We start from the raw sequence: 25,859 nt of genomic DNA, 5'->3' as shown, positions 1-25,859 counted from the left end.
CCGCATCATGCTCTCGTCTGGACCTGCAAACATTTATCGATTTTTCTTCCAATTTCCACCCCTCTCTCACCTTCACATTCCCATTCTTGACCTTTCTGTCTCAATTTCAGACAATAGACTGACCACCAATATATATTACAAGCCCACCGACTTCCACAGCCAACTCGACGACAACTCCTAACATCCCACTCCATGTAAGGACACCAGCCCATCCTCCCAGTTTCTCTGCCTTCGCCACATCTGTTCCAATGCTACTACCTTTGAAAACAGTACTTCTGATATGTCTGCCTTTTTCCTCAACTGTGGTTGGAAGGACACTCAACAGTGTCCAACCCATTTCCCTCACCTCTGCCCTTACCCCCTTCTCCTCCTATCCTGCCAGAACCATGACAAGGTTCCTCTTGTCCTCATTTTCACCCCACCAGCATCTGCATTCCAAGAATCATCCTCTGCCATTTCCGTTGAATCCAGCATGATACCACCACTGAACATGTCTTCTCTTCACCTTTCCCCCGTCAGCATTCTTCAGGGACCATTCCCTCCTTGACACCCTACTTGACTCCTCCATTGCCCTGAATTCATCATCCCCTTCCCACAGCATCTTCCCATGCAATCGCAACATCTGCCCCTTTACTTCCTCCCTCCTCGCCGTTCAATGCCCCAAACATTCCTTTCAATTGAAGCAGCATTTCACCTGTACCTCCTTCAACTGGTCTACTGCATTTGCTGCTCCCTGTGCCGTCTTCTCTACATTGGGGAGACTAAATGCTGGCGCGGTGACCGCTTTGCGGAACATCTTCGCTCCGCCCGTAAGCATGATCCCAACCTTCCAATCGCTTACAATTTCAAATCAGTGTCGTGCCTTCATATTCACATGTCCGTCCTCGGCCTGCTGCAGTGATGCCCAATATAAATTGGAAGAACAACACCTCATCTTCCGAGTTGACATTGTCCTTCCTTCTGAACTCAACATTTGAGGTCAACAACTTTAGACAGAAAACTTCCACTCCATCTTAACCCCACCCCCAATATAGTAGTTTGTTGTTAGTTGTTTTTCAGCTCCTTGGTCTGTCACAGCACAACCCCACCCCTCCCCCCATGGCTACCTGCCCCTTGCTGCTCACTTGCTCCCATTAACACATTCTACTTCCTCACCTTTTGCCACCATCAGCACGCTTCATCCGTTAATGGACCATTAACACGCCCCTTTGTCTTATGCCCATGACAAATTTGTCAATATCTCACTTGCCCCAACCTATCCCTGGTCTTCTATTCTGCCCCATCTCCTAATGTAGCCATCTAAAATGGACACCAGTATGCAAAATGGAGAACTGCAAAGACTGCAGGGAAAAACGGACATGGTCCAGGACAAACAGCTTGCAGAAGCTTTCAACAGTGAGACACTCGTAAAAACCGGTTTCCCCACAGCTGCAGAGTCCAGGCAGCGATGTTAATGGGAAAACGATCTGCATACTAATGAGGTGATACCGGGACAGTCCCAGATACAATAGATACACTTAAGTATCGATTGATACTTTTCTATAGCGAAGCAGACATGATGGCGCCAACAAAACCAGGACAATAAGCCCTAAGAACCGCCCCAGCCATCAAGGAACGACCCTAGGATAGGGGGGTTCGAATCATATCGATTGGGGAAAGACCCAATCGATCCCCAGCAGGTGAGAGAGCCCACCCCAAGGGGCACGGACCTCCTGGGACCTATAAAAAGAAGGTCCCGCACATGGTTCGGTCTGTTGCCTCCTGTCTCCGGCCTCCGACTCCAGCCTCCAGATCCTGTCCTTCATCACCGGCCGTCGAGCAGCAGCCATCGATCAGTAAGTGCCAACGACAATCGCTACATGACCCAGGCATTGCTTATACTCTTGCCGACTATTAGCGAACAGAAGTTGCAGACCAGAAAGGAACAAAGGCCTTGTTCCCTGACCTTGCTTGTTCCTACTTAGATAAGTATTAGTCGTTTAATAGTAGCAGTAAGTTAGTCTTTTAGCGTGTGCATGAGTATTTATTATAATTGTTATAATAAACTCTAATTGTTTTGGACTTACTAATCGGTGTATGACTTTATTGACTTGAACTTGACCTTAGCACTTGTGACGGTGTCTCTTATGGCACCTGGCGACTCCAGAGCATAGAAATAAGAAACAGAGCCAAACGAGTGTTAAGCACACTGCCTCTATTGGAGGAGTGTTAAACACACTAACTCAGAACGACCAACACTACGCTCCTTTTTCAACCATATAATTCTATACATTTCTGCTTTTCTTCAGTTCTGTAGAAGGATCATTTAGACTCGAAACGCTAACTTGGTTTCTCTTCACAGAAGCTGCCAGTCCTGCTGAGTTTATCCAGCATTTTTGTTTTTATTTCAGATTTCCAACAGTATTTTGCTTTTACTCCAATGCTTTATTTGCCGACATCCAATCTCTCTCCGTCCGCATGCTCTTCCAAAATGTTGCTCTTTTCCTATCCTGCACCTAGGGTCTGCTTTGCCATTATATATTTTCTCATGCCCTTTGTTGGCTCCTGATCCAACAATCGGAAATTTAAAATTGGTGTGCTTATTCCTCCATGACATTTCTCCTTTCTTTCTTCATTAGCCACTTCCAGCTCTAGTCTCTCACAGATCACAGAATTTACAGTGCAGAAGGAGGCCGTTTGGCCCATTGAGTCTGCACCGGCCCTTGGAAAGAGCGCCCCTAAACCCACACCTAGACCCTATCCCCACACTTCCACCCTATCCCCATAACCCCACCTTGCCTTTTTGGACACTAAGGGCAATTTAGCATGGCCAATCCACCTACCCCTCCATATCCTTGGACTGTAGGAGGAAACCGGAGCACCCGGAGGAAGCCCACGCAGACACGGTGAGAGCGTGCAGACTCCACTCTGAACTCTGATCCGCAGACTCCAAATAGACAGTGACTCAAGCCAGGAATCGAACCTGGGACCCTGGCGCTGTGAAGCAATTGTGCGAACCACTATGACACTATGACTCTCATCTGTTTTTAGCTTAATTTTGCTGCAATTCTTGCATCTCTCCCTCTTCCAATCCCTTCTTAAGGTCCACCTCTTCAGCCAATCCCCTTCTCACTTCTTTTTTGTCTCAATATTTGTGTTCCCCATGCTGCTGAAGCACATTTGGAGGCTCTGTGCATCAAAAGAGCTCATTTAAATACAATTTATGCAGTACTTTAATAGTTTTGGATGCTCTATGCATCAAAAGAACTCATTTAAACACAATTTATGCAGTACTTTAGTAGTTTTGGATGCTCTATGCATCAAAAGAACTAATTTAAACACAATTTATGCAGTAATTTAATAGTTTTGATGATATTACTCTTTTAAAATTGTTTCACAGGGTCAGATCAGAGTTCAGTACCTGGCAAGATGAAGGAAAATTGTAGTTTTCAGTCTTTGTTCTTCATGAGTCTCCCTGACCTTCGAAAATTGTGTGGTGTAACAGTTTCTTTGAATTGTGATGATGCTGATGTGAGAAGTTTACAGATTATAACATGCAGGTAATGTAACCTACTCATTACAATACATTTAAGGTCGAATATATTCATTTGCTCCTGAAATGCTCCTTGTCAGTTTGTAGATTCCAATTTTTTCTGTTAAGCATAGGGAAAACTTAACATGGAAATACATGTTTAGGTCCATGTGGGTATTAAATTCAGCAAAAACGTGGAAGTATTGGAACCTGGCTCGAACCCTGCTCCAACCCACTCACTTCTGTGTTAACGCAATTACACGAGACTTGTTGCATGCAACCAACTCAGAAGAGGCAGGCTACCTACTAACCGAAGGTAATTGCTTAATTGGAATGATATTTCAACAGAGTTGTTTAATATAACCATGCATCCACAGGTTTGCTAGGGCCTCCTGAAAGTTTCCATTTTGATAGCATGGCATAAACAGAACAATTAACAGGCTGTTTAAAACTTATGCAAACACTCCAATAAATACTCAATACTCGACTACTGTGGGTCTTAGTCTGTTCGCAGCACTTTTGCTGGAAGCTTCAATTCTATAGGTTTCCTGAATCAGATCAAATCAGATCAGGTTAGGCGCAGCCTTCTGAAAGAAGACCTGTTCCTTACTGGACTTTGTGACCATGCATCCCTTGTGGCTGTCAAAGTCATCACCTTTCATAGAATTTCATAGAATGTACAGTGCTGAAGGAGGCCATTTGGCCCATCGAATCTGCACCGGCCTTTGGAAAGACACCCCACCCAAGCCCACACCTCCACTTTATCCCCGTAACCCAGTAACCCCACTTAACCTTTTTTGGACACAAAGGGCAATTAAGCATGGCCAATCAACCTAACCCGCACATCTTTGGACTGTGGGAGGAAACCGGAGCACCTGGAGGAAACCCATGCACACACGGGGAGAATGTGCAGACTCTGCATAGACAATAACCCAAGCCGGGAATCGAACGTGGGACCCTGGAGCGGCGAAACAACTGTGCTAATGACTATGCTACCGTGCTGCCCTCTTTTAACGATTTTGAATCTGGATCCTGCCAGGATTCTGCTGGAAGCATATTGAGATCTCCCAATGGGCAGCTCTCAAATATATATGCATGGATTGTTTGCTGGAGCTGGTAATTCTGTGAAATGTGACTCTGCTGACACCAAGCAGAATGAGCGGCTGTTCAGATTTGTGTTTCTGGCTGGTTCCCCATGTGGTGATCACAAGTTAACTAGATGCAATACAACTGAGCAAACACTAGAGGGAGCACGGGAGAGCCATATAAATAGACCGGGACAGGAAGTGAGGGCACTTCACAGAAGGCAGAACTCGTAGCAGGGCACAGACACACCAGCTAGTAGCACTTGAGGTAGCCGTAGGTAAAGCTCTGAAGAGAGAACAAATTCACAATAAAGCATCTTCTCCACATTTGAGACTACGAGCTTTATTAAGACACGAGGAACAACACATGGTACCAGCAGTGGCTTCAGACGCTTACTACAGGACAACTCAGCTGCAGATGCAGAAAGAACAAAATGGCATGGAAATCTCCTACTGGACATTTGACTTGGGAAGACATCGCTAATTCGAGGATGTGGCATGGATACCCACCTCAGCTGGACATGACTGGCAATGTAAGAAATGTCTGGAAAAGGTTTAAACAAATGTTCGATTTTTATATCATAGCTAATGATGTAGCAGCAGCCTCAGACAAAATTAAAATAGCAATTCTCATCGCAGGGCATGAAAATAGGAAAGTTTATAATGGATTTAAATACTCAAAAAGTGAAGACAGAAACAGCTTACAAACGATACTAAACAAATTCGAAGAGTACTGTAAGGAATTTGAACAGCAAGGCATGCTCAGAGGCCAAACTGCACAGAGACTGAGTGATGCAAAACTTAAAAAATCACGAAAAGAACAAGAAATCGCGAATGAAAAGTACAGATCAAAAAGAAGAAATAACATGAATTTTTCACAAAGCCAAAACGCTGAAATCCAGTCCAGATCGGAAAGAAAAGGTAACTTACAACTTTTAGAAAGAAAAAACGCTGAAATCCGCGATAAAATGGCGTCGGAGCACATTTTGCAGTCTCGGGCAAGCAAAAAACTACAAATTGCGTCTGCGCATGCGCCGGAACCGGAAGCCGCGCATGCGCAGTTAAAAAAAGGTCGCGTTGCCGATCGTTATGCGCATGCGCAAGCCGCGCATGCGCATTCTAAAAAAGTTTTGGTCGCGGATCGTTATGCGCATGCGCAAGCCGCGCATGCGCAATGGACACAAAACCGCACAGTGAAGGAGGAAGGCCGATTTGCGCATGCGCAATTCATTCCTACGCGTGACGTCATGACGTCTGAGCATCCCGACCACGCCTACTTAAAAGGGAAATGCCCGAAAATTGAAAACGACACTTAAAGTGGTAAAAGCAAATTTTCTTGCCTCAGAACACAGAAAAACGCCTGAACTTAAACCAGCAGTTAAAAATAACTCGCACAACACCCTGGAAAAAGCAGTCTGCACCACCCAAAGTGAAGAGAACAAAAAGAATTCCGAAACAACAAAAGATGATTTGTTTTTCGAAGATTACCTCTCAGACATGGCTGAGTCAGTCGGATATGCTTATCACAGCATCAGCGACACGGTCGCAAAGTACAACACGAACCAACTCGTGGTAGATGAATCCAACCAAGATGATTTGGTTTTCAAAGAATACTACTCAGACATGGCTGAGTCAGTCGGATATGCTTATCACAGCATCAGCGATACGGTCGCAAAGTTCAACACGAATCAACTCGTGGTAGAAGAATCCAACCAAGATGATTTGGTTTTCGCAGAATACTACTCAGACATAGCTGAGTCAGTCGGATATGCTAATCACAGCATCAGCGACACGGTCGCAAAGTTCAACACGAACCAACTCGTGGTAGAAGAAGCCAACCAAGATGATTTGGGTTTCAAAGAATACTACTCAGAGATGGCTGAGTTATTTGGATATGCTGATCACAGCATCAGCGACACCGTTGCAAAGCTCAACACGAATCTACTCGTGGTAGATGAATCCAACACCATGATGCCATGGCAGCTCGTCGATACATTGGATGACAGCAATACCCAAGACGAAGACGACGCCACACAGAGAGCACAGAAAGACTCCACAGAGCGAGCGATGACAGGCTCCACAGTGCGAGTGATGAAAGATTGCAACAGGGATGCAAGCAAACACTCCCTGGCGAACACCATGCATGAACAAGACCATGAAGGTAAACCCGCTGTATCTGAGCAACCGCAAGCAGACTATGAAAGTCTACCAAGCTCACATGAACAAGAAGAAGACAACGTACATCTAACCACTGACACCATGCATGAACAAGACCATGAAGGTCAACCCGGCGTATCTGAGCAACCACAACCAGACTATGAAAGTCTAACAAGCTCACATGAACAAGAAGAAGACAATGTACCTCTACCTACTGCATGCAAAAACAGTGACAAGGTGATCACACTCAACGTACAGGATCACAGCGAGACTGACAGTTCTCAGCTTGTCTGTACAGAAGCACAGAGTCGGGCCACCCAACAGTCCAGAGAGACAACGCCGAAAAAAAACATGCAGATTTTGACTCCAGAAGAGGAGCACCTGGAGTCCAGAGAGACCACGCCAACAGAAACCATGCAGATTTTGACTCCAGAAGAGGAGCACCTGGAGTCCAGAGAGACCACGCCAAAAGAAACCATGCAGATTTTGACTCCAGAAGAGGAGCACCTGGAGTCCAGTGAGACAACATCAACAGAAATCATGAAGATTTTAACTCCAGAAGCGGAGCACCAAGAATCCAGAGACACCCCGTCAAATGAAATCGAGAAGAATTTGACTCCAGAAGCGGAGCACCAAGAATCCAGAGACACCCCGTCAAATGAAATCGAGAAGAATTTGACTCCAGAAGAGGAGCACCAAGAAAGCAAAGATGAGGAATCAAATCCTCCACAAATGATTGATGTCACCAGCACCGATGCAACATCAGATCATTCGCACCACTCTCGAGACGAAATGCTCAATGACTCAAATTATCCACACGGGACACTCATAGAGTATAACAAGAAAAACAAAAGTCAAAAGAAGCACAGCAGAAACGAGAACAACAACAGCAAGAACAAAAGCAACATGAAGCGCGACAAGACCAACAACAATAGCAAGAAGCACAGCAGAAACGAGAACAACAACAACAAGAACAAAAGCAACATGAAGCGCGACAAGTCAAACAACAAAGTCAGGCACAAAGATAGCGACAACGACAGAGACAGAAACAACAAGAACGGCTACGAAAACAACAAAGTCAGGAACAAAGATAGCGACAACACCAAAGACAGAAACGACAAGAACAGCAACAAGAACGGCAACGAAAACAACAAAGACAGGAACGACAGAAGCAACAGCAATGAAACAACGACTTGTGCACAATGGTACTACTCGGCACATGAAGGATAATGCCACAGCACACTGCAAAACGATGACAAGACTACAAACATGCCATGGGATGACAACGAATTGCACAAACTCACATCTGCTCTAGAACAAGCAAGCACACCAGCATCCAAGGCGGATGAGATAATAAATCAATACCACAAGCACAGAAAAAAGTCCATGCCAGTCAACATCAGTGATGTGACCATGCAAACACCTCGGGATGACGCATTGGGTACTTAAAATAACAAGGAACACCAACAACATTCACAACGGAGCTGCAATATCAATATCACCACGTCATCAACAACAAAGAGAGAAAAAAAAACTGAACAAATTCATCAAGTTTGGACTCATAAATGTTTTATTAAGATTGGACTCATAAATACATTGGCTTTGTAAAAAAAATATGCAATAGCACCATCACTTGTATAGATACGCATATCGTAAGTAACTGTTTTGTATAATTTTCTTTAACGATGTACAGAAAATATGTAAAGAGAAAAAGGGGGATGTGGTGATCGTAGATTGACTAGATACAATACAATTGAGCAAACACTAGAGGGAGAGCTATAAATACACCGGGACAGGATGTACAATTTTCTTTAACGATGTACAGAAAATATGTAAAGAGAAAAAGGGGGATGTGGTGATCACAAGTTAACTAGATGCAATACAACTGAGCAAACACTAGAGGGAGCACGGGAGAGCCATATAAATAGACCGGGACAGGAAGTGAGGGCACTTCACAGAAGGCCGAACTCGTAGCAGGGCACAGACACACCAGCTAGTAGCACTTGAGGTAGCCGTAGGTTAAGCTCTGAAGAGAGAACAAACTCACAATAAAGCATCTTCTCCACATTTGAGACTACGAGCTTTATTAAGACACGAGGAACAACACACCCCACAGGTGCGGGGTATCACTAATTGGGCACTTGTGACAAGATGTGTCCTCAGATGAACCAGATGTAATTGTAAACCACAAGACCTACACAATCAATAGTGCAGCTGTTGTGCAACCAAATGTATTTGCATATATGCATTCACATGTACAGAAAATTCTTGGAGAATGCCATGATGCTTTTGTCCTGCAGTAGTCCAAGTTCCCTGATTAATTTGGAGTTATTAACAGACTTAAGGGACTGAATAATACACTCCACACATTGGAGCGATTTCTGCATTGAGAAACATATCATCAGTTGTGATGTTATCAGCCGTGATGATGTAATTTGGCATTTCCAAAGTCATCCTGCTGGTTTTGAATAATGTGATATGTGGGCGGGCTTAAAATCCGCGCTTTGGTAATCTCAATTAAAGGTATAATTATGACCCATTTGATTGCAATAACAAGGCAGAATCTTGCCATGTGGGAAATCCATTTTTTAATGGCTAAGCTTATTATGATGAGTCTAAAAGTTGAAGCTGACCTCAAGAGACTGAGCTTAGCAGTTATAACACCAGTTACTGCCCATTTGAATGAACGGACTGAGCATTCTGAAAACATTAGAGGTAGAGACCTTGGGTGGAATTCTCCGACCCCCGCAGGGTCGGGGAATTATCCGGTGCCGGCGTAAATCCCGCCCCGCTGTGGCCGGAATTCTCCGCCACCTGGGAATCGGGGGGAGCGGGAATCACGCCCCGCCGATCGGCTTGCCCCCCGTGGCGATTCTCCGGCCCGCGATGGGCCGAAGTCCCGCCACTGTCAGGCCTCTCCCACCAACGTGGTTTAAACCACCTCTGTGCCAGTGGGAATGGCGGCGCGAGCGGGGCCCCGGGGTCCTGGGGGGGGCGCGGGGCGATCGGACGAGGAGGTGCTCCCACGGTGACCTGGCCCGCAATCGGGGCCCACCGATCGGCGGGCGGGCCAGTGCCGTGGGGGCACTCTTTTTCCTCCGCCGCCGCCACGGCCTCCACTATGGCGGAGGCGGAAGAGTCCCCCTCCACCGCGCATGCGGCGGTGGTGACGTCAGCGGCCGCTGACGCTCCGGCGCATGCACGGGCTCACGCCAACCGACGAAGGCCTTTCGGCCAGCCCCAACGCCGGCCGGCAGAGTGCCAAAGGCCGTTGGCGCCAGTCGGCGGAGCGGGAGCCACTATGGCGCGGGCCTAGCCACTCAGCTACGCAGGGACCCCCTGCCCCACCAGGTAAGGGAGAATTTTGCCCCTTTTTTCAGCTGTGGAGTCTCTTCAGGGTACAAAATCTTGCTCATGTCTTTATTTAAGAAAGCAGTCTTGTTTCTGAATTTTTTTGGATTTCCTCAAAAGTGGGGAAGAGTGAGAGGTTGCGTGATCTACCTTCCTTTACTACAGTAACAGCAGTTTTTGCCTTGGGTAATATTACTGGACTTTTTAATAGTACAAAATCTATATTGTGTTGAAGATGTCCACTTTTGTGTTCTGACCAGTGCTTTTTACAGGGATGTTTTATAATACTGTTTCAACTGTGTTGCTTTAGTTTTGTGTGCTTAACTTTTCTTTTCTTCCTGTAAATAAATATTTTACATTTTAAAATCCTAGAATTGTTGCTGGAATTCTATGCTCCTGGGATCAGTAGTTCCTTTCAGAATCCAAAAAAAGGGTTGTCACGAGTTTAGTAGTCATGGAGGAGTCCGGAAAGGAGAGTCAAAAACAATGTTAATATTTCCGAAGAATATATTTACTAGTAACAGTCCCAGTCAGGACTATGCTGAAGCTCTGCTCCTACCTGGGCCGGCATTTAGGGTACTGAATTAACTAGCCTGCTGATGGGCCTCCACCCACTTAGCGGGGCAGCTCATACTAGACGAGGATCACAGGGAGATTAATTGGGGTATTCACGTTGTGGTCATATGCCTGTGAATAGTTTTATACATAGTAATGCGACTTCCAACCATCTGATGGCATCAGACATCAACACGTGATGTGAGACACTGGCCAGTTGGTAGTAAGGCGTGCAGCAGATCATTTGCACATAGTGTAGCTCCAAGAGAGTTCACTGAATTCATTTAGTAACTTTGTCTGTGTAGTAATTTGTTTGTTATCTTTCCATATGTTCATCAATAAATCATTGTTCTAGTTAAACAACTAGATGATCTGTGTATAATCATTGTAATGGCAAGATCACAAAACACAACATGGTACCAGGAAGTGATGAACATTTAAAGATAGAAACAGAAAAGACGAGGCGAATTAGGCCGAAAAACGAAAAGCTGATTCTTCCGTCAACCTGGTGAACTACAGCTATCTGCTACTTAACACAACAAATGACGGTGAAGTTAGAGACACAAGGTTTAAAGGCACCCCACCAAGTCTCAGGTAACTTGGATGAAAACTGGCGTGTTTTCAAACAACAGTTTAAATTCTATGTTTCAGCCCTTGGCCTGCAGGCACAGCCTGACGAAGGCGTATTGCGTTGCTACTCATGGTAGCAGGTCCTCAAGCAATCAAAATCTACAATACCTTCGCTTTTGACAGTAAAAAGGAAAGCAAGAGCTGCGATGAGGTGATAAAGTACTTCGATTGGCATTGCTTTCTGAACATAAACAAAACACCTGAAAGATACATATTTTGTACGCGTACCCAAAAAGCAGGCAACTCTTTTGATAGCTTTGTAACCGACATGAGGCTGAAGAAACAGTCCTGCAATTTCAGTAATCTAAAGTCATTGATGATCCGCGACCAGATAGCGATCGGGATATTGAATGATAAACATTTTGTCGCCAACATGGAAGAAGACGGCAGTGCCATCAGCACTGTGATGCAGTTCGACAAGAAACATGGTCTCAGTATTGGCGGCCATTTTAAGCAGCTGGCCGGGTCCGTCATTTTGTGCCAGAAATGTGGGAATCGTCATGGGCCACGGCAATGTCCAGCATATGGAAAAATAGTTCCAGCTGTGGCTGCACAAATCATTTTGTGAAACAGTGCTTTTCGTGTCCTACAAGGGACCAGTTAAGATATGTCAACACCTTTGAAGAATAATTTTTAGTTGATCTAATTTCAACCAAGGACATGATGAAGATGTCTTACTGACCAATTGTAATAATAGTGATGATCTAGCTGATGCCGTCGAAAACAGATGGGCAATTCCAGTGATGATGATCGATACGGGTGTGAGGACAAACCTCCTCAGCCTGTCCGATTTGCATGGATTGCGAGTACGACCGAAAGTCATCAATCAACCGAGACTGCTGATAGATGACAGTGGGAATGAGATTGAGATGCTGGGATTATGTGAACTCGAAGCATGGGTACACAAAATAAGTCACATCGTGCCATTTTCCATTGTGGGCACGAAAGACGTGTCCATCATAGGGACGGATGCTTGTGAGGCCCTGAACCTAGTTGAGTGACTGTACATCCCAGACAACAGGCGACAGAAGATTACTGCGACTCGCAACGAGATATAGTGGCACAATTATCCGATGAGATACAAGCGATAGTGAAAGTGGAGGAAGATCAACCAGAGACAGAGATGGAGAATCCAAAGGGCACTTCAGAGTTCTGGTTAGCGGTCTTCAAAAATGAGGATTTTCTCAGTGACATGATACAGGAGCGTGATGAGCCTATCCTGCAGCATCTACAAGATGTTGCCGTAAAGTTCTCAAGATTCAAGACAGCCAATGAGCTTCACTCTGGAGTTTAAGTTTGAACTGAATGAGTACTTCACAAAAACATACCAGCTGGAGTCACGGCCTCATGGACTGTTTAGCACAGGGCTAATTTGCTGGCTTTGAAAGCAGACCAAGGCAGGCCAGCAGCACGGTTCGATTCCCGTATCAGCCTCCCCGAACAGGTGATGGAATGTGGCGACTAGGGGCTTCTCACAGTAACTTCATTTGAAGCCTACTTGTGACAATAAGCGATTTTCATTTAATTTTCATTTCATGGATCAGATTTCTTCGTATGTGCAATCACAGGGTGCCACCTCGACAAGACAAAGGCAAAAATGTCACACTGGAACGCATTGAATGAAACAGCTGCATAAGGGTGGGTGTACTTGTAAAACAGTTAAAAAAAAACTGCACTAAATGACTCCTTAAATTTCTTTACTCCTGTGGTTCCAGAGCATTGAGTGCTAGATGGAATCTACAGCAAGACTCGCTGCTGACTTGAAAATCGGTCATTTTCTGCATGAACACATAATTCCACAAGGAGTGTTATACTTCATGGACGATGTCGATGATGAGTATGATGACGCTGACTATGATGATGACCATTACGACGGTGGAAACTACGACAACCATGATTACGATGAAGAAGGTGAATACTCGGATGATAAGCCAGAAGGGGCCGACATTCTGCAGAAACTGGGGGGTGGGGGTTGTCCAGGTGTGGAAGACATCAGTCTCACACCCTCTCCCAATACTTTACAGATATTGCACGGTATGGACGATATTATGGACCCAGCGGAACGTGTCCGAGCGGTGCTGCTGGCAGGCCAGGCGGCTAGAAGGCAGCAGCAGTGTTGACAGAGACTCGAGGCGGCAGCCCATGTGCAGGGCTCCTGAGGATACAGCCACCCATCAGGCCAGGGAGAGACCCAGATGGGGAGGCCCGCAACAGCTCAAGGTGCACAGGCGTCACTGATCTTTCAACCAGATGAAGAACGGCACATGTCGCATGCGCTCCACCTCGACACGAAGACGGCGCGTCATCCGTGCCATGTCCTTGTAGACTTGGTACCATGTGGAGGAGTAGGATATCTGCTCTCGGCCATCAAGGTCACAATAACCCTGAACTTCTATGCCTCAGGATCATTCCAGGACGCGAGTTGGTACTTGTGTGGCATCTCACAAGCTACAGCTCACAGGACCAATTGTGAGGTCATGGATGCCCTGTTTGCCCGGGAACCTAACAATAAACTTCGACATGGACTTAGGCCAACAAGATATTCGGGCAGCAGGATTCTCCATCATTGGTGTGATGCCCCAGCTCCAGGGGCTAATAAATGGCACACGTGTCGCCTTGCGCTCACTGGGATGTCTGGGAGTGCCCTACATCAACAGGAAGGGGTTATACTCCCTTAACATCCAGCTCATGCGCCACCACCTGATGAGGATCATGCACGTGTGTGCACGCTTCCCAGGGAGTATGCACAACATCCTGGGGCAGTCGGACATCCCTGGCCTCTTCGAGGACCGACCCAGGATGGCTAGTTGGCTGTTAGGGGATAAGGGGTACCTGCCTAGGACCTGGCTAATGATGCCAGGATGGAGGCCGGTGACTGGCGGGTGTCCTCTACGAGCCCTGGGGCCAAAGAGTCCCGGTGCGCTTGCTGGCAGCACATGCCCCGCCGTGCTGCACTGTACCGTATGCTGACCGTGAGACGCTGCTTTGTCAGAGGGGTGGAACTCGAAAGAGCTGGAAGTTGCTGCGGCCACTCCGTAGAATGGGTTCGCGTCCAGCATGCCCTCATCCTGTTCGGTGCCCATAGGGCCCTGGAGTTCATCTTGGGACGGAGGGGCAGCTGGATCAAACCGCTGCTTCATCTGGTTCTGCTGCCCTGGCGGTTGCCCAATGTCTGGAGCGTGGTGGTGACGCCCTCGGCAATGCTCCTCCATGACTGGGCTATGCTCTGCAATGCCTCAGCAGTAGCCATCTGCGATTGGGACATGTCCCGCAGTGCCTCAAGATCCGCCTGGTACTGGGTCACATCCCCCAGCGAGTCAGACATTCTGATGAGGCCCTGAGCCATGACCATCACCGACTGCACCACGCCTTGGACACCTTCAGTCATGCTGCTAACATTGTGCACCAGGCTCTCCACTGCGGTCTCCACCCAAGCAGTGTTGGCCTCAGTGCAATACATTGCGAGTGTCATCTCCTGCGCCTATAGTCTCTGGGACTCTTCCAATTGGCTGTGGACCTGCTGGAGGGTCGCTGACATCCTCATCTGAGTATCACGGCCGCACACTATCGACTGCATCAGCTCCAAGTAAACCTAGTTCAAAGGCTCAGCATCTGACTGGAACGCAGTTGGATCCTGGGATCCAGCAGACCTCCAACTGCTGTCACGCCTCGGCATTCCTGCCTCCACCTGAGGTGCATTGGCAACTATGTGGTACTCACCCGATTGTGTCCGAGAGACTGTCTGCTTCTATTGCCCACTGAGGTGTGTGTCTCTGCGCTGGTAAGGGTGTGATGACAGCTGTGCCGTGACTATTATGGTGGCACTCTCAGAGCTCCCCTCCGTTGTATTCTCATGGGAGGCAGAGGGGAGGGGGGGGGGGGGGGGTTGGGAAGAGACCACTCCGGATGGGTCGGCACTGTCGGCTGCGGGAGAATGAAGACATGGTCAGTGGGAGGGATGAGTCAGTCAGTTTGGTATTAACAACTCATGTATGACTGGCCATCTGTGTGCCAGTCGGTGGATGCTCACCTGCGACGTGTGCCAACCTCCACACTGGTGACCAATCTGTCCTCGGCCACCTCCGTAACCTCCAGAGCCCACTCCTCATTGCTGTGAGGACTTGATGTCTGGCACCCCGCCGCCTGTCTGGGTCCTCTCCCGTCGGTTGTGGGACAACGTCTGCTTTGGTGATACAGAGGGGGGCATTGTTAGCTGCACGTGTGGTTACTCACTGTGGGGAGGAGGGGGCCAGGGAGAAGGCATGGGCCATATGTGGGGGAGAGTATGTGGAGGGGTGGGGGGGGAGGGTGGTGGCGGTGGTCGGGGTCCGGTTCGAACTCACCGATACGGCCCTGCGTCACTGGGTGCCGGTCTTCCTGGTCACGCTCCCCAAGCTGACGGCTGCTGCCAATTCTTCCAGGCAGCGGTGGCCCTCCTGGGCCCTCGGGGGAACAGGGCATCCCGTCTGGTCTCTACTGCATTTAACAGTCGTCCAAGTCGGCATCACGAAAGTGTGGGGCTGGTCTCCATGGCAGCATGGCTGCGACCGGAGTGGGGTTGGCTGTGCAGAAGCGGTTTAAGTGCTGCTGTCACTTGTTAGCAGGGGGTTGGCGAGAGCGGTCCTGGGTGAATCAGCGGGTGAACCATGATTTGCAGCATGAATCCCGTGGGGTCTTGTTAAGTGGTGTTTTATTGCGGTGATGGCCTCGCTGGGCCGAGCAGCAGGGAGCTCGCAGTACTTCCTGCTCGCTACTGGACTCAGAATCTTTTCCATTAAATCGCGACAACTTTGTAATGCCTTGAAAAATCAACCCATTGCTTGAGCATACCTTCATTCTCTCTCCAGTCGTGGAAAGTGTCCGTCAATAGGTTGTCTGATATTCGTCAATGATTAATTTTCATCAGTAGCTCCCAGGACATCACACCTGTGTGTATCCGAGCAGAACCCAGGGAGGGCTACAGCTTCTAGGGACTCCCCGCAGCTGTCCCCGCTACCATGATCTGCTCTCACTTTTGAACAGTTAACCAGTCACCTGATGAAATGTCAAACTCCTGTCTGATTGCTCCGCCTGAAGGTCAGGTATCTGAACTGGTGCATCATAAACATGAGCTAGTGATGGTGGACCCTCAGAAGTATTCAGCCGCTCGGAGGCGTTTAGTAAGGCCCACGAACCTCTGCTGCATGCCTGAAGGCCTTGCCAGATGACAAAAGCTGAAGTAGTACTGACTATGGAAGCATGCTGGAGCTTATTGTTTTAAAAATGCTATAAATAAATAATCACTGACCCTACTCCCACTGGCAAATCTTTACCAGCTTCCTGCTTTGCAGCCACACCTGAGACCTGGAAGTCATACTTGCACTTTGTTTGCCATTTCTTGTTTTAATGTTTGTTTGCAATTTAAAGTTGTAGTCTTACTCTTGAGCCTTTCATTCTGAATTAGATAATTATTATCACTTCCAGAATAAAAAAATCTCAGAGGAAATAACTAAACCACTAATTAGAGTATGTATTTTGTTTTACCAGTCAAGGGTACCCACAATTAAAATTGTAGGGTCCTAGATCAGAGGATCTTCACAATGTGACGGCAGCCTACTTTGTACATCCTACTATATCACTACTGTATTCTACAAAATTCCTCAGCAGTGCTCAACTCCAGCCTGGGAGCTACGGAGTCTGCCTAATAATGACTGGGTTAAATTAAACATTTTAAATTACATATGACAGAGAACATTGAGTTACTCTTCCGAAGCAATAATTAGGGGAAAAAAATCAACAGGCACTTGGAGGGATTTGCGTTAATTCAGGGCACTGATTTCCAAAAGGCAAATTGTGCTTGACTAATCGAATTGAATTGTTTGATGAATAACAGGGAAGGTTAATGAAGGGAAAGCAATGGTGATTGTCCGTATGCATTTTAAAGTGTTTGATAAAATGCAACACACAAGGCTGGCGAACAAGATTAACATTCCTATTCCATGAACGTAATGTCAGCTTGGGTAAAACAGTTGGCCAAAGGACAGAAAACAGTGAGTCATGCTAAATGGGGCATCATCGGGTAAATGCTGAATGTTTCCTCTTGTGGGATAAATAGAACCGTGGGTGGCACTGTTTAAAAATAATGGGGCTCCTATTTAAGATGTGGATGAGGAATTTTTTTAATCAACATAGATAACCAAGTAAAGTAAATCAAATAAACTGAGTGACAAATTAAAGGGACTGACCCTTAAAGGGAATTTACCTTAAAGAGAAAGCGAATTGCAAATGAGACTTAAAACATCAAACCTAAACGCGATTACCGGGATCAATAAGATACCCCAGCCCCTGTGGCCCTCAACGGGTGAGGGTCAAGAGAAGGTCTCAAGGGGTGCCAGTGAAATACTGCATGCTCTCTCTCCAGGGACACCCAGCTGCAAATGTAGCTGCGGTGGAGGGGTAGACAGTTGGGCCGGATGACCCCCTTGATCGCCCGCTCTATGGACCTGTTGATGGCAAGTTTTACAACACCAGGTTAAAGTCCAACAGGTTTGTTTAGAATCATTAGCTTTAGGAACGCAGCTCCTCCCTCAGGTGAATGGAAGGTCCTCATTCACCTGAGGAAGGAACCGCGCTCCGAAAGCTAGCAATTCGAAACAAACCTACTGGACTTTAACCTGGTGTTCTAAGACTTCTCACTGTTCCCACCCTTGTCCAAAGCCAGCACCTCCACATGATGGCAAATTTGACTAGGCCTAGGAGCAGGTTCACAAGGAGGTCTTCCTCCTTCCCTCACCCCTCTCTGGGACGGGTGCCTGTAGATCAGGAGCCTGGGGCTGAAGTGCAGATAGAACTTCAACAAAAGTAATTTGCAAGGACAGAAGGACCTGGGGGCGGCATGTACATAGATTTTTGAAGGTTATTTATTTTTTCATGGGATGTGAGTGAATCTGGAAAGCAAGAATATGTTGCTCATTCCTAATTATCCTCTCGAAGGTGGTGGCAAGCCTCTGCAATTCATTTGGTGTTATTTTGATCCAGTAACAGTGAAGGAACAGCGTTACAGGGGACGATCTATCGGCCACATCGCGCCCGACTCAGGATGCGACAAGGCCGGTAAAGCTCGCAAGAGGCCTCTTGCAAGATTTACCAGTGTCGTCATGCCTTAACTTGTGAGATCCCGATAGAGGTCGGGATCAGATTTTCATATTCAAGTGAGTAGTTAGTCTCACTTGAATATGTCTACGGCAGGTCTACCCAGCACCCGGGATCTAAAGGCCTTGCCTTGGAGACTCCGAAGGGCACTATTTAGCACTGGTTTCTACAATTGTGGACCAGGCATACTGGCACTTGGGGGAAGTCTCACAGGCAATTGGAGCACCTGGGTGATCAGGCACTGGGCAGCGTAGTACTCTGACACCCCCGATGCCACCCAGGCACTGTGGCACAGCCAGCCTCGCAGCCTGGTAGTGCCACCCAGGTGACCCCCAGGCAATGCCAGGGTGTTCAGGTGGCACTGGGAGGGGCTCTGCCAGACAGACAGTGCCAAGGTGCCCAGGTAGCATCTTGCCCATGCTGGAGACTGGGTCTTGGTGCACCCTGCCGTAATGAGATCCGGGGGGGGGGCTCGATGACCCGCTAATTGGTGCATTGGTCCAGAGGTCACGGTGAGGGGTTTAGAGATCGGGGTGCCATTTTTCTCTTCCTGCACTGATAGGCAGAGCTCGTTAGTGTAGGAAATGGGTCTAAGTGTGGCCTCAGCGGGACGTTCTTGCCTATATCCAAAAATAAAGCAGAGTCCCGTTTAATAGTTGGGTTGTTCTTGGTTCTGCAAATGCTGGGGAACACCCGGATAAATGAGCCTGACACGGGAGTCTGTTTTATTTCTGTTAAATTGCACCCACAGTTTCAAGTCATGACAGTGTGTAGTTTGAAGGGGAATCTGCAGGTGGTGTCTGATCGTCCTTCTAGGTGGTAGAGATTGCGGGTTTAGAAGTTGCTGTGTTGAACGCAAGAACATTGGTTGTGGAGGAGGTGAATCTTTAAGGTAGTGAATGGGCTGCCGACCAAGCAGGCTTCTCTGTCCTGGATTCTGTTGAGCTTCTTGAGTATTGTTAAAGTTGTACTCATTCAGGCAAGTGGAAAGTGTTCCATCTCACTTGATTTATGCATTGTAGATGGTGGACAAACTTTGGGAAATGAGGAGGTGAGTTACTCGCTCCAGAATTCCCGGCCTCACTTGCTTTTGTAGCCACAATATTTATATGGCTGATCCAATTTGGTAATTTCCAGGATATTATGGTGGAGGAGTCAGCAATGGTAACGCTGTTGAAAGTCAATGGGAGATGGTTAGATTCTCACTTGTTGAAGATGCTCATTGCCTGGTATTTATGCAGCGCTAATATTATTTACCACTGTCATGTGGCTGTACCTTTAGGAAATGGGTGTTTATCAAATAGCTACAGCGATGTCAGTGTGTGGGTGGAGCTGGGCTGTCTTTCTGCCTTTTACTTTTGTTTTGAACTGAAAAGCTGCTTTTTGGCTCTGTTTTTGGTTTCGTTTTCACTGTTGGAGAGCTGCATTCAAAGCAAGAAGATGTTCTGATCTCCCGCTAAAGATTGTCTTCAACTCACTTGATTTCAAAATGATACCTGTTTCTGCAGAGAATTTAAACCTGCTGTCTTTATTTAAAAAGGGTTTAACTTATGGATGTTGCTAGGAAAGGTATTAAGGGTTACCTATAGAGTATTGTATCTGGGGTTACGTGTGTTATTAGTTGATAAGATGTTTACTGTGTGTTTATAAAATGTTAACTGGGTTCATAGAATGGGTTTGGTACGTTTCGGCGTAGCCCATTTGGCGTAGCTGATTCCGCGTGGCCGATTCAGCGTCAGGGAAATAATTGGACTATTCGACGTAGCCGTTTAGGCGCCAGGACATTTCGACGTCACTGTCTTTAAAATTTTGCAAATACTGTATTATAAAAAAAAAATTAAAAAACCTAGTAAAGCTATTCAATCTTAGAAATTACTTCTTCATTTCGTAATTATGAGCAATACCTCTCAGGAATTCAATAGGATATAATGATTCAACTTCCAATATGACTTTTTTGATTCGTTCATCAGCATCTCTATTTTTTTAGCTTTTTGGGGGGCGGATATCCAGCTGTCAACTTTTCGAGAATCGGTTTTATACCGATTTGATAAACCCCATGAAATAAGATGTCTGTGCATGTTTTGGGTAGATGGAAAAAGCATCCCTTAATGCGAACGGTGGGAAATGCATCTTGCAGAGCATGAATGGCAGCTTGTTCAAAGTCACAAATAGAAGCAAGTCTCAAATTAGGTTCGATGGTTTTAAGTAACTCAAATAAACGAAAATAAGTTACTCTTTGTTTGTTAGGAAGCAGAGCATAAACTATAGGATTAACTCCATCACGTTTCTTAGCCGATATAACATACACCTGATGAAAAAGACTAGGCGCAATAGTGAAAGTCCCGTCAGCAAACCAAATTTCTGAGTAGACTAAATGTTGCAGCCAGCTTATTCTTCCAAATACTAATATCCTATTATTGCTTTCTCCAGTGTCTCCCAATAAGAATTTCTCTTCCACACCCAATTGGGGAACATATAATGTATAGGACTCAGGTATAACTAAATGCTCCAAATCAGTTGGATTAGCTGGTGCCTTGTTTAATAATTTTCAATTCCTAGCTATAAGTTTTCGCATTGCAGGCAAGTCTGGAGCTAAGGCCTAGCTTGAGAAGCGCCAGCCAAACATTCATTTACCACAACGGTTGGTGGCTCGAGAGTTTCAACACTTCTTTTTTAACAGTTGTTTTTATCTTTTCAACCTCTATTTTTGCGGCAGATGCTTCATGGGTGTATTCATTCAACTGGCGAATAACTTTTCCATCCTTCATATGCAATCTCACTTTACATCGATCTTTCTGTTCACATCGCCAAAACTTTAATTCAGGATCACCTTTGCTCGTTGCGTCAAAAATAAAAAGGTATCCATCGTGTATCACTTTGTTTCTTCCATGTTTTGATAAAATATTTGCTTCCATTTGGAATAAAAGGGTTTAGACGACTGAAAACTATGAAGCTGCACTGAAGGAAATCGAGTTCTATGCAAGTTTCTAGCTTATAATTGGACTATTTGGCAATTAGAACTGGACTATTTGGCAATTAGAACTATTACGACTAGAATAGCTCATTTGAACGAGAGAGAGAGAGCTAATTGGACTATTTGGCAATTAGAACTGGACTATTTGGCAATTAACGACTAATAACGACTATAACGACTAATTTGACGGCTAAACGTCCCTCCGCTGAAAAATTCCTCCGTCGAATCGGCTACGGCAAATGGGCCACGCTGAATCAGCCACGCCGAATTGGCCACGCCGAAACGTCCCATTCCCTCATAGAATAAACATTGTTTTGTTTTAAAAATACTTTAGGTGTCTGTTGCATAACACCTGGAGAGTGGACCCTTGTGCTCCCCATAACCAAAATCTATTAAAAGTCGTGGGTCAGGTGAACTCCATGATATACTTTGGAGTTTTCTAAACCCTGGCCCATAAGACCACGCGGCATCTGATGCCTGAATATTGGACAGATAGAACATAGAACAGTACAGCACAGAACAGGCCCTTCGGCCCTCGATGTTGTGCCGAGCAATGATCGCCCTACTCAAACCCACGTATCCACCCTATACCCGTAACCCAACAACCCCCCCCCCTTAACATTACTTTTTAGGACACTACGGGCAATTTAGCATGACCAATCCACCTAACCCGCACATCTTTGGACTGTGGGAGGAAACCGGAGCACCCGGAGGAAACCCACGCACACGGGGAGGACGTGCAGATTCCGCACAGACAGTGACCCAGCTGGGAATCGAACCTGGGACCCTGGAGCTGTGAAGCATTTATGCTAACCACCATGCTACCGTGCTGCCCCTAACCTTGCTCCATATGGACACAGATTGCTTCAGTATTTGTTATGTCATGAGTGGTACAGAACATTGTGCTATAATAAGAGAACATCCCCGCTTCTGAAAGTATTATGTATGAAAGGTCATTGATGAAGCAGCTGATAATGGCTGGGCCTGTGATGCTACTCTGAAGAACTTATGCAGTGATGTCCTGGGCTGCAATGATTGGCTTCCAACAACTGCAACCATCCTCCTTTGTGCTCGGTGTGACCCCAACCAGTCTGTGATAGATTGGTGAATAAGTTTTGTTCTCTGTTGGCCCAGTCTGGCAGATCAGCCTTCAACGCTTGGTTAGTAGTGTGCTCCCAAGCCATTCTTGGAGATGTCCAATGAAATATTCCAAGCTGAATACATTCTGTACCCTTGCAACTCAGTGCTCCTTCCAAGTGGTGTTCAACTTGGGGGAGTACTGATTCATTTTTTAAAAATTCATTTGTGAGATGTGAGCGTCACTGGTTAGGCCAGCATTTATTGCCCATCCCCAGTTGCCCGTCAGAAGGTGGTGGTGAGTTGCCTTCTTGAACTGCTGCAGCCCTTGAGGTGTAGGTACACCGATTGTGCTGTTAGGGAGGAAGTTCCCAGTGACAGTGAAGGAACGGTGATATATTTCTAAGACAGGGTGGTCCAAGACAGGGTGGTGAGTGACATGGAGGGGAACCTCCAGATGGTGGGGTTCCCAGGTATCTGCTGTTCTTGTCCTTCTAGTTAGTGGTGGTCTTGGGTTTGGAAGGTATTGTCAACGGAACCTTGGTAAGTTACTGCAGTGCATCTTGTAGATGTTCACATGGCTGCCACTGTTCATCGGTGGTAGTGAGTTTGAACGTTTGTGGAAGGGGAGCTATCAAGCGGCCGCTTTGTCCTGTATGCAGTCAAACTTCTTGAGTGTTGTTGGAGCTGCACTCATCCAGGCAAGTGAAGAGTATTCCGTTACACTCCTGACTTGTACCTTGTAGATGGTGGACAGGCTTTGGGGGGTCAGGAGGTGAGTTGCTCGCCGTAGGATTCCTAGTCTTTGACCTGCGTTGGTAGCCACAGTATTAATGTGGCTAGTTCAATTCAGTTTCTGATCAATGGTAAACCTCCAGGATGTTGATTGTGGGGGATTCAGCAATGGTAATGCCATTGAATGTCAAAGGATGGTGATTAGATATTCTCTTGTCGGAGATTGTCATTGCCTGGCACTTGTGCAGCGTGATTGTAACTTGCCACTTATCAGCCCAAGCCTGGTATTGTCAAGGTCTTGCTGCATTTAGACACGGACTGCTTCATTTTCTGAGGAGTCACGAATGGTGCTGAACCATGGTGCCATCCTCAAACATCCCCACTCCTAATCTTATGATGGAAGGGAGGTCATTGATGAAGCAGCTGAAGATAGTTGGGCCTAGGACGCTACCCTGAGGAACTCCTACAGTGATTTCCTGGAGTTGAGATGTTTGACCTCCAACCACTGCAACCTTTGTGCCAGACTCAAACCAGCGGAGGGAACCTAGATGGTAATCAGCACATAATTGACCCGATGCTGTGAGAATTTCTGTGGTCCAGAGCACTTCCAAGGCAACTCCCTCCACATTGCACACCACTCTGCTGCCACCTCTGCTAATTCTCTCCTGCTGGTGGAATAGGACATATCCAGGGCTGTTGATGGAGGAGTCTGGGACATTGGCTGGAAGGCCCGATTCGGTGAGGCTGCTGCCTGCCTAATCTTTGGGGGGACTCTCCAAATTTTGGCACAAGCCACTGGCAAATGTTAGTAAGGAAGACTTTGCAGGGTTGACTAAGCAGTGTGTGGTGCCTCGGTTCATGCAAGTGATCCATCTAATTTTTTTTAAATTACTGTAGTGATTTGCACAACTGAGTGTCTTGCTCAATCATTTCAGAGAGTAGTTAAGAGTCAACCACACTGCTGTGAGTCTGGAGAGACATGCAGGCCAGACCAGGTAGCAACAGCAGATTTACTAAAGGGCATTCGCGGACCAGATGGGTTTTAATGACAATGCAATAGGTTCATTGTCACCATTACTGAGATTAGCTCTTAATTCCAGATTTAGTAATTAATTGAATTTGAATTCAACCAGGTGCCATGGCGGCATCTGAATCCATATCCAAAGACCTTTAGCCTGGGTCTCTGGATTACTGGTCCAGTAAAAATATCAGTGTCACCATCCTCCACTCAATGGGACATGAGAGAGTGGCTAGCAAAATATACGAGATCTTGTGCTTCATAAATAGATGTATTAAATACAAAAGCAGGAAAGGTTTTCTGAACCTTCATAAAGCTCTGGTTATGCCGTGACTAGAGTATTGCTTCTATTTCTGGTGACCACACTTCAGGAAGAATGTGAGGGTCTTTGAGGGGGTGCAGAGGAGATTTATCAGATGTCCAGGGCTGGCTGATGTTAGCTGCAAAGTTAAGTTGGAGAAGCTCGGCTTGTTCTCCTTGAAGCAATGGAGATTAAGGGGATATTTGTTAGAGATTACGATGTACTTGGATAAGGTGGGTAAAAAAAGTGCTGTTCCCAAGCTGTTGGTGCAGGGACTTGGGGGACACATATTTAAGGTTTTTGGGAAAGAGATGCAGGTTTGGTATGAGGAAGATTTTATTTTTACAAAGTGAGTGGTGATGACCTGGAACTTGTGGCCTATGAGTCTGGAGAAGATCAACGATTTCAAAAGGAATTTGGATGGGCACATGAAATCTGGGATATTGGCTGGAAGCTTGCAGAGCTACGGGGATCGAGCAGGGGAATGAGACTGACTGGTTTGCACTACAGAGAGTCAAAATGGGCTGAATGGCTTTACTCTATGCATAAAAATGGGTTTATTACTCCAGAAGACATGATCAAATTGCAGGTTCCAGATTAATTGTTGGGAGTGTCTTGTATCCCAAGTTTTGTTGAAAATAAACAGAGCACTCTCACCTTGTCCTTCTTGCATCCTTTTACAGATTCCTCTGTATTCCTGCTGGTTCTTGAACTGTATTCAGTACTTGACAATTATCATACACTTCCTTTCCTATTTTGTTTAAACTCGAATCCCTTTTTTGTCCAAGGAGCTCAAACTTTAGATGTTTCATATTCATCTTTATAGGAACATAATAGGTTTGTATCTGAACTATCTCTGTCTTGAAGTCCCGCCATTGCTCAATCATTGATTATTAGGTGGGTATTTCATTTTTTTTTTTGCGTTCCATAACTACTTTGAACCTAATTATATTTTGATCACTATTTCCCAGATGTTCTTCCATTGAAACACAGTCCACTGGTCTCATTCAGTCCCAGAATTAGATCCTTCTCAGCCTCATTCCTCATTGCTTTAAAATATATATATTTCTTCACTTTTCTTGCCCTTTTTACTATCTTTTTCACCAGTCGATATGAGAATAATTGAAGCCTTCTACTGTTGCTGTTTTGTTTTTACATTACTCTGACATTTTTATACATATTTCTTAACCACCACGAGGCGCCAATGGGGACTGTGATTGTAGATCTGCTGTGGTTAGATTATTGTTAAAAGTAAAATAAATCTTTTGCTTCCTGCTGCTGGCTTCCTTGGCCCATTAAACTGGTGACGGGAACAAAGGAGACTCCGAACCCGC

The 25,859-nt window shown here is 46.2% G+C and overlaps 1 protein-coding gene across 1 annotated transcript in view; it reads left to right on the top strand.

Moving 5' to 3' along the window:
* The window catches only part of LOC119972744 (uncharacterized protein C18orf63-like), a 128,019-nt gene that overhangs the window by 3,382 nt on the left and 98,778 nt on the right, over positions 1–25,859 (top strand). Inside the window, exon 2 of the mRNA XM_038810055.1 lies at positions 3,380–3,539. Coding sequence (XP_038665983.1) covers positions 3,409–3,539 — 131 coding nt within the window. The 5' untranslated portion in view covers positions 3,380–3,408. The remainder of the gene's footprint in view (positions 1–3,379; positions 3,540–25,859) is intronic.

The sequence above is a fragment of the Scyliorhinus canicula genome, chromosome 10 (assembly GCF_902713615.1).
Source record: "Scyliorhinus canicula chromosome 10, sScyCan1.1, whole genome shotgun sequence".
NCBI lineage: Eukaryota > Metazoa > Chordata > Chondrichthyes > Carcharhiniformes > Scyliorhinidae > Scyliorhinus > Scyliorhinus canicula.
Note: the sequence above shows the minus strand (reverse complement) of the source record. Positions and strands in the feature narration are given on the sequence as shown.